General features: G+C 39.9%; 1 protein-coding gene and 1 pseudogene across 5 annotated transcripts in view; both read left to right on the forward strand.

Moving 5' to 3' along the window:
- FLNB (filamin B) overlaps window positions 1-7243 on the forward strand; it is a 145270-nt gene extending 138027 nt beyond the window's left edge. For 4 of the 5 annotated variants that reach the window (XM_090022805.1, XM_090022806.1, XM_090022807.1 and 1 more), the window contains 3 exons: window positions 2424-2642; window positions 4135-4338; window positions 5371-7243. In XM_090022805.1, the coding sequence (XP_089878931.1) occupies window positions 2424-2642; window positions 4135-4338; window positions 5371-5558 (611 nt within the window). In that variant the 3' untranslated portion in view covers window positions 5559-7243. The remainder of the gene's footprint in view (window positions 1-2423; window positions 2643-4134; window positions 4339-5370) is intronic. The other variant, XM_090022808.1, reaches the window with a different exon arrangement.
- Window positions 5066-5134, forward strand: LOC149855805 (U4 spliceosomal RNA; annotated as a pseudogene).
- Window positions 7244-8975: the final 1732 nt, after the last annotated feature.

Consider the following 8975-nt stretch of genomic DNA (forward strand, 5'->3'; position numbering starts at 1 on the left):
CTTTAGCCAGTTTATAGATAGGATAATGAGCCTGTAAAAAGGAACACTTGGGTCTCCAGAAACTTCTCTTAACTGTACTGAATGCAAATATTCAGTTGGCTGTTGGCTTAGATTTGGTCATCCACCCAGTCTCGTTAAGCTACTTCTCAAATTTATATTGGCAGAGAACCACCTACAAGCATCCGTTCACATTTGTGCAGCCTTCTAACATTAAGCTTACAATTTTGAAATGTTTGCCTTTATACTTTGGAAAGAGTTGGAGGGAGACCTGACATTCCTAGATCGTGCATAGTCTATTAGGAAAGATAGAGAGTGGTTGTGTAAAATCTTGCATAACTATTCCTTTTTAATAGAAATCTGGCACGTCAGTGTTTCTGTTCTTGCCCTCCCATCTATCCAGATATTGTCAGCTTCTTTTAAACAGTCATTCAAATGAAAAAGGTGTCTGTACCCTTTTGGAATTCAGCTTCTTACCCTCCTTAACAAAATACAAATGTAGGAGCATCTTTGTATCTTGATTTATGTTTGGTTGCTTGTTTAAACTGTCTGTACATGCTGGTAGGTAGCCAAGTAAAACTAGCTTTTCGTTCTGATATGCAGAGTGACGTCACTACTGCCAGCCCCCTTTTCTCTCTCTACCTCTGCTGCGGATTCTCTGCAATAACTTGTTGCTGGAAAAGTATAATGCAGATAGCAACAATTGCCTGCTAATGCTGTTCTTGGCAATCTAATCAGTGGGGGACAAAGTCATGCTTATATATATATATATAAGTTGGCTCAACACATGGGAATAAAACAGCCTACCTTGATGCTGGCTGCTGACAGATCAGGTTGGAGTTTTCTCCATCCATAAAGGTGTTTTTTTTTTTATTTGAAATGTATCAGTTGGCTCTGGAGAATTGTGATCAAATGGCCCTTTATCAAATTGTGGGTATTCCAAACTGTTCTTATTGGCCTGGGGACTCCTGGAACAAGTCTGGCAGAATTTTTGTACAATAATGTTGCTTGTAAAGTACGTCTGATAACTAGGAGGTATGAACTGCAAAATCTTCACTAGTCCCTTTATATAGCAATCGCTTCCTACACCATGCCTGATGTGAACAAGGAAAAGGAAATGTTACTTATACCTGGAATTTGCTGATTTCTGGAGAGGAGTTGGATGCTGGGGGACAGTTAGTGGTGTAACACGCAGATATGCAAGCAGAGAAAGAAAAATGAATTTTTTTTGTTGGTGGGTGTAAATTGATTACTTCAAGGTAAGGAAGATAAGGTCCCAGGAAAAGTGCTCTCAAGAATGAAGAGACACTGACTAACTGGTGGTGATACTTGTTTGCTGTAGAAAGCAAGAAGTGTTATTTAATGTACAATTCTGCAGGTGTTCAACATGTCTGCCATTAATGTCCAGGTGTTTCCCTTGCATAGGAATTGCACCATGTGCCTGGAAAAGATTGGTTGATTCCATCTGTCTCTCTTCCTGATGGCGTGTGAGAGAGATGCTCTGTAATCCAATATTTGAATTGAGTTGGAGTAGTCAGGGGCTTTCTAGGAGAACCCAGTACTAGCTGCTGCATGCCAGATTAAAATAGGCTCTGTGGTTTTCACAGAAACTTGGACTTTCTGTGTTCTGCCAGTCACTGGGAGAGACGTTGTGCTGACCATGTTTGCTTTCTACTGGAGGAGAATGGGGATTAGAAACTTTCTCCACCATTTACTGCCAAGCTTTTATAGCAGTGCCCATAGCTTCAATCGATAGTCACTCTTCATAGTCTGTTAGTTACCTTTTTAACATTCCTGTTTCTGTGAATTTTTTAAACAACTCTTTTTATGGTCAGCTCTGCCATAACTGCTTCAAGATGGTAATTACTGAAAAATACAAAGGTGACAGTAGTCTGTTGAAAGACTGAAAGCCTTCTTTGAAGAAAGCTTTCTACAACACCTTGATAGTGGCATTGTACTATTGCTGCTAACACAAATGATGTACTATTTTGAACTCGAGGTACAATTAAATCAAGTTTGTTTCCACTATAGCAGACTGTCTGAACAACCCTGCCATTTTGTAAGAGCCGTTTCCAAATGTTTATCTTCATCATGTATGATTCACTTATCCCATCAACTCCTTTCCTCCTCATCCCCCACAACCACCTTTTGGCTCTTTCACTAAGAGGTTTACAGTAGAGTCTGGGACCCAGAATCCTTGCCTCCTGTCTCTAGTCTATTTTATGTTCAGATAACTGGAAGTTCAGAATGAAGACTCTTGGAGGATGGGACTGGGCCAACTGGAAGATGGGACTGGGCTTTACAACACCATGGTCTTGCCTTTTGATATCATAAATTCCTGGTTTATGCCTGTCTAATTGTACAAATATTGTAGCATCCAAGTAGAACATGAGAAATTATTGTTTTTGTGCTGAACCTCCTTTCAGGATTACAGTCAGAGTTTTTCATAAACACAACCAAAGCTGGTCCAGGTACCCTCTCTGTTACAATTGAAGGACCATCAAAAGTCAAAATGGACTGCCAGGAAACTCCAGAGGGTTACCAAGTGATGTATACACCCATGGCACCAGGAAACTATCTTATTGGAATTAAATATGGAGGACCTAACCACATAGTGGGCAGCCCTTTCAAGGCCAAAGTCACAGGTAAAAATACTAACTGTAGTATTGTCAGTACACCTAACTAGCTTTCCTTGATTGCTGTGGAGATTTCTATCTTATCAGTCTTGTTTTTAGAATCTAGTGCTGACCATGAGGGATGAAGAATTTTTCCTACTAGTGTTGTAGAAGAGAGATCTTATCCCAAAGCAGGTTAAATATTTGGACAGTACATGTGCACCTACTTGTACAGCTTGTCCTTCACTGAATGACAAACTGCTAATGGGGAAAGAATTACAAATGAGAAGAGAGAGAGGGGTAAAATGTACTGTAGTTTTTAGAAATACATTGTTTACTGGACCTTGCTCTGGAAGTATAACTTGTTTTTTGTTGATGGTTCTTATATAAGACACCTATATTGGGTAGCTGACACTGATTTAATTATACCTTGAGTTCAATTAATTAAAGAGAATAACGTGAGGAAAAGTGAGCACTACATAGAATGTTACTTTAGAGCTGTCAGTTTAATACTGTAAAACTGTGTGCCTGCATTGTCTGCTTAAAATTAGCTTAATGCAGAAGGCAAGATCATATTTCTGATGTTGCCAGTGACTTGGCTGACCCATCTGTAAAGCTGCCATGTGCAAGATAACACAGCTTGAGACAAGTGTACACTCTTTACCCTGCTGTAGACTCGGGTACCTTTTTGCTTTCCAAGTGAGTTGCTCCAAATGTGCACCCACTCTTCTGTTGACTCGAGTCAAAGGCATTTAATGACTTGAGCACAACAATGCTTTCCCTTAAGCTGTCAGCTAAACTTCATGAAGTCTGAACTCTGTTAACTCTAAAACTGAAATATCATGTGTCTGCTTAAGCACTGGGTTACTATTGCTTTCACAACGCATGGCAAATGTTAGTTAGTATACAGAGTTCAGCAGACAGGTGGCTCCTAGGGTGTGTATGCATCTTGAATGAGTCCATTTTTTCCCATTATAATGGTGGTTTATGTACCATATAATTATAAATAGCTTGCAAGTATAACTAGCACCCAGTCTGCAAATCAAAATAAAGTTTGAAGAGAACAGGAGTCTAATTTTCTTTAACTGTCACTTGTGCAGTGTGCATAGAAATGCTAAATACCTGTATACTTATGAGCTTTCAGTTGTCTGCTTCCTACTGTGGAAGGAGCCTGAAATAAGAGTGGGATGAGTGCTCAAACTGTCCTGTCACTGCCTTTTTGTTTTTTATCATGACCCTAGTAAAGGTTTTTTTTTTCTCTCTGTTTAAGAACATGGGCACTCCATTTAGTCTCATATTCACTGTTGGCTGAATTTAAATTCTGGGGTATACTAGAGACCACAAACTAATCCAGTGAATTCCTGTTCCTAATTGGAACCTTTTAGAAGTTGATGGTGCAATGCAAATAAAATGTCTTTTTGATGTGACTATTGATATAAGGACTTTTCACTCCTTTCAATACTTCCTTCTATGTGCCCTAACAAAGTAGATGCCTGCAACTTTTTCCAATCTTTTCTCCTAGGCCAGCGACTGGTTAGCTCGGGCAGTGCAAATGAAACTAGTTCAATCATGGTGGAATCTGTGACAAGGTCATCTACAGAAACGTGCTATAGTGCCATTCCCAAATCTTCATCTGATGCCAGCAAAGTGATCTCCAGGGGAGCAGGGCTCTCAAAGGCCTTTGTGGGTCAAAAAAGTACTTTTTCTGTGGATTGCAGCAAAGCAGGTATGGATGCAAGAATGTCATCTCAAGGTTGTTGCGTGTTTGCAATACAGTTCAGAGTCCAGCATGAGTCTGAATGGCAGACTTGCAATTTATTGGCTAAGAATTAATTTCCAGCTAATCATAAATCCTTCTCTAGAGAGTAAGACAGAACAAGTCCTTTTCTGTTAGCTGGACAGAAGTTGAAACTCCTTGAAGCGGACGTTGGCTTTTTTTCAAGTAGTGTGGAATACAAGCTGTGGGGATAATTTGGTTTCAAAATGTAGAATTGTAACTTTAGCATTCAGGTATCCATTACAGCTACATAGTGACCACCAAATGGGGCCAGATTAGGTAATTAGTTGTTGGTCTAGACGGGGTTTTGTGTCTGATAGTCAGGCACTCTACTAAGCCCCAAAGGGAGCAGGGCTACAGCACTGATGTGAAGTTTGTTTTTTAAATTGCATGCTTAAGGTTTATTTTGTGGGTTGCATTATGCATCTTGTGAAGGATGTATACAGAAGCATAGGTGAAACTTGGTCTTTACTGTATAGAAAATGTGTGTTACTGAGCACATTCTTAAACCTGATTAGTGACCTGACTCCAGAAAGGAAGCATTTACCATGGAAATAGTAGGACAGCCTTGGTTGCAAGTGTGTATAACAGCTTGAAATATGTTTTTAAAGCAAAACTTTAATGTCTATGAAATCTATGAAACCTGGCTCTCCCACATCTTGTGATCACTTGGATAGAAGTTGCGCAGTGGCAGTATCATAGCCGCTGAGGTTAATCCGAGGTGCGATTATTGCTAATTGAAACTGCCATTGTTGAGCCAACATTTATTATGTCTGGTGGTGTGAGATGCATCAGACACCATAGCTGGGTTTGATCCAGAAATTTAAATAAGAAGCTGTTCTATGTTGATCATGGCAGAGGCAAGCTTCAGAGACTCTTGATTTTATCCACAACTAAACCAAACTAAGCCCCTTTGGTTGGTGACCCTGTTGTTGTGGACCAGTCACTACTATCCAGTAACACTATCTTATTGCACCACAGGTTCGAATATGTTGTTAGTTGGTGTCCATGGACCCAGCATACCATGTGAAGAAGTATCAGTGAAGCATTTGGGCAACCACCAATACAACGTAACATATGTCGTCAAGGAAAAGGGTGACTACATTCTGGCAGTGAAGTGGGGTGAAGAACACATTCCTGGAAGTCCGTTCCATGTCACTGTTCCCTAAGCACTTCTAGCATTAATCTTTTTGTATTACATTTGTGATGGCAGTTTAGAGTAATACTGTGTGCAGGCCTATTGCAAAACTACAATATCTCAATATGCAGTTCACACTTCAGAACACCCGAAAGTAAATTCTAGAGTTTTATTTTTAGAAGCATTTCAATTCTATCTTTAAATATCAATACATATATAATGTAAATCTATTTAATATCCTTCTAAATTGTACCTTTCTGTACTGTCTGTGGGTAATTCAACATTTTTGAGAATCATGTGGATAACAAGACACTAATTTCCCTTGTGGATGTTGAAGACTAGATATTTGAAAACTGGAAATAGTCTATGGAATTGGGTATCTTAAACTACTGATAGGTTTTTGTTTTTTGACTGGAGATTTTACATTTAGTTTGGAATGTGACTTGGGCTGTCCCCAGTTCAAATTCTTTTTCTGTATAGAAATGAGGTAAAACTGGTACTTTAATATGTGCCTTTGTATACTTGATCCATTTTTAATGCTTAACGGAATGAAGAGCTGCAATAAGTTGCTTTACTACTCAAACTAAAATATTTTACCAAAAAATAAATGCTTTCTTAAGTTTACATTTTAGGAAGTTGCTTGGATTTTTTTTAGTTTTTACAGCACACCTAAAGCTGAATGAATTACTTCCTGGGAGCTTTCAGTTCCCTAGCATTAATGCTGTGTAAAACTCCACAGCTAACTTTACCCTATGTTTGTAACACTGGTTTTAATTAGCTTGAGCTTCTGGTGAAACTTAAAGACAATTGTTCCACAGGTTGCCAGAGTGGTATGCAGTCATGACTGGGTCTCAAACTCCCCAAAAGTCTTTGCTTCTAGGCACAAACTCCAGTTAGGTGGATTAAGTAGAATCACTGCATTAATCCTGGTTATAATGAGGTCTTTGGAGGTCTCAGTTTGCAGTTTATAGGGAAAGAGGACCAAAGGGTGTTCTTTTAATAACATTGGGACAGGTGTGGGGAAGAAAAAGCAAGTGATGGGAAGCTATAGTCATGAATTTTAAAAAATGGCTCTATAGAAGAGCATCTAAAACAGTAGTACTGCTGTGAAACAACAGGGTAACTGTTGTAGGTGCAAGCCACTTTGATCACCTTGCAATCTGATGACTTCATTAAACCACACATCTCATCCTGAAATCCCCCTCATGCGATAGACTACTAGAAAGCAAAAAGGTTCATCCTTTTTTCCCTAGTACTAAGGAATGAACACCTGCATGTTGTAGCTTTCATGTTTCTTGTAAAAGGCCGAGAAAAATACAAAAAAATGTATTCCAAATGCATAGCTGAGCATTACTGCCAACTACTGTGGTGTTGGTAAGATTCCCCAAATGACGCTTTTTAAATTTTGTATGATTAGGGAAGACACTCTGATTTTGTTGATGCTTTACCTCCTGTCTATAGTAAGAGGTTTCCACTTTACAGCTCTCTCTTGTAGGATTTGTACATTGGTGCACTACCCTTGAGCACAGTCCTTTTTGTGGGAAGTTGAGGAATAGGTTTTTACTGTGCTTTGTGCCTTAATGTGAAATGCTGACTGCATTGTAAACTAGGAAGCAAAAATTAAATAAACTGGAAATAAAGTGCTGGATTGTAAAATTGTATCTTAACTTATTAAATACAGATGTTGGCTTCATTAAACATGCATGTTAAAAACCACCTTTGATTATTTTTTTGTCCCTTCATATTTGTACTATGTTAACCAAATTAAAGCTACAGCATTGTTCACCTATGTAGACTCCTAGCTGACTTCCAACTGCATGTGGAAAACACCCCAATTGTTCTGTTTCCTTAAAATTAGGCCTCAGTGAGGCAAATCCTTCAAGTAGCCAATTCTGCTTAAGGTCCTGCACCATATTTGTTTTCAATTAAAAAACAAAAAACTATCAGTGAACCAATTTAAGGCCATGTTTAAATTTTCCCACCCACCTGCATCCTGAGTTGAGCGAGGAGGAGCAGGGCACGATGTTTAAAATGGAAGCAAAAATAATTCTTGCAGTGACAGTCTTTGACATGACTGTCAGCTGGTATCGGTAGGCAGTCTGCTTGGATCATTTTAATAAATGCAAAAGGCAACTGGCTTATGGATATATCGGGGCAGAAATTAACTTAGTGTAAATGGTCACGTGCTGTGTAGCTGTAACCTGTGCTTTAAGCTGGTTGTTCTGAACATTGCTAGCTTTTAAGTTCATTTTGTGTAGCCACCTGCTTCACTTGAATTACATACATGTAGGCTGATGGTATGCATGTGGAATTTGGCCCAGATGATTAGCTAACCTGTTACGTAATCAAGTGGTAGATGGACTTGCAGATGCATGTAAAAGATGGAGCCTGTAACCCTAAGGTCACAAACCACAATGCGTCTTGGGTCTAGTGCGAGGTATTGCTTCCCATATGACCCTGTTCAGTAGGTTTTAAGTGAGTTGGTGGCTTTAATCTAGTTCCTAGCAGATGTATACATCTGGTTCCAGCAACCTTGCTTAGCAGCTGTGGCCAGGACTGCACATGAAAAATAATTCTCCCTCTTCAAGGTGGTTCAGTGCTGATAGTCCAGGGACTAATCTCTGGTAACTTTAGAGACTTGTGTTGATCACAGAAGGTGGTTTCCAACTTCTTATTGCACCTTTGTCTCAGTAGGTTTAGCTTGGCAATATGTTGCCATAGAAACTAGCAGATGTTTCTCAAACAACTCTCCAACTAGAAGTTTCTAGAAATCCTGAGAAGTGGTGAGCAAGCTGCTGCTGCCAAGGACTTTCCCATCTTGCATTTTATCTGAATATTTTCTATTTATGGTTAACTAGGTTTGATTAGTTTTCTGCTAGGTCCGCTTGAACCTCTGCTTGGTGGGGGCTGGGAAATACTGTTTGCAGTTGTCCAAGCTGAGTAAACAAGAGTGACTTCCCTTCTCATTAGTTCAAGTTCTTCTTGAACAACTTTTTCCAAGGAAGGAACACTACCAGTTACCTTTTGATTACCAGCCTTTGTCCTGCCTGTCTTACACAGACACCTCTCAGCATTAGCTAGTATACTGCATGCATGCTATGGTGGGTGCTGTGGGGGGGAATCCCTGCTTGAGCAGAGAGGGTGTATGTGGGGGTGGGAAGGAGGAAGCCAGGCAGATGCCACTGTGCCTGCTATATCTGCCAGAGCTCCAGCCAGGGAGCAGAGGGGAGGGGGCAGCCTAGCTCTCTGGAACAGAGTCCTGCCCAGTGCTGCAAAGCATTTGGGATGCTGGGGCACTCTCATTTAAGTTAAACCAGGAAGAGGTCTGGGACGGACGTTGCATAAATTGGTTTGACCCAAATCAGTTAAGTCCGATAATACGTTCAACCCAGCTTATGTCACACCGGTTTTAGCCATTTTCAAGCTGGCTTATGTGCACTGAACATCT

Source organism: Crocodylus siamensis, chromosome 11 (assembly GCF_052110815.1).
Source record: "Crocodylus siamensis isolate JL-2025a chromosome 11, ASM5211081v1, whole genome shotgun sequence".
Taxonomy (NCBI): Eukaryota; Metazoa; Chordata; order Crocodylia; family Crocodylidae; genus Crocodylus; species Crocodylus siamensis.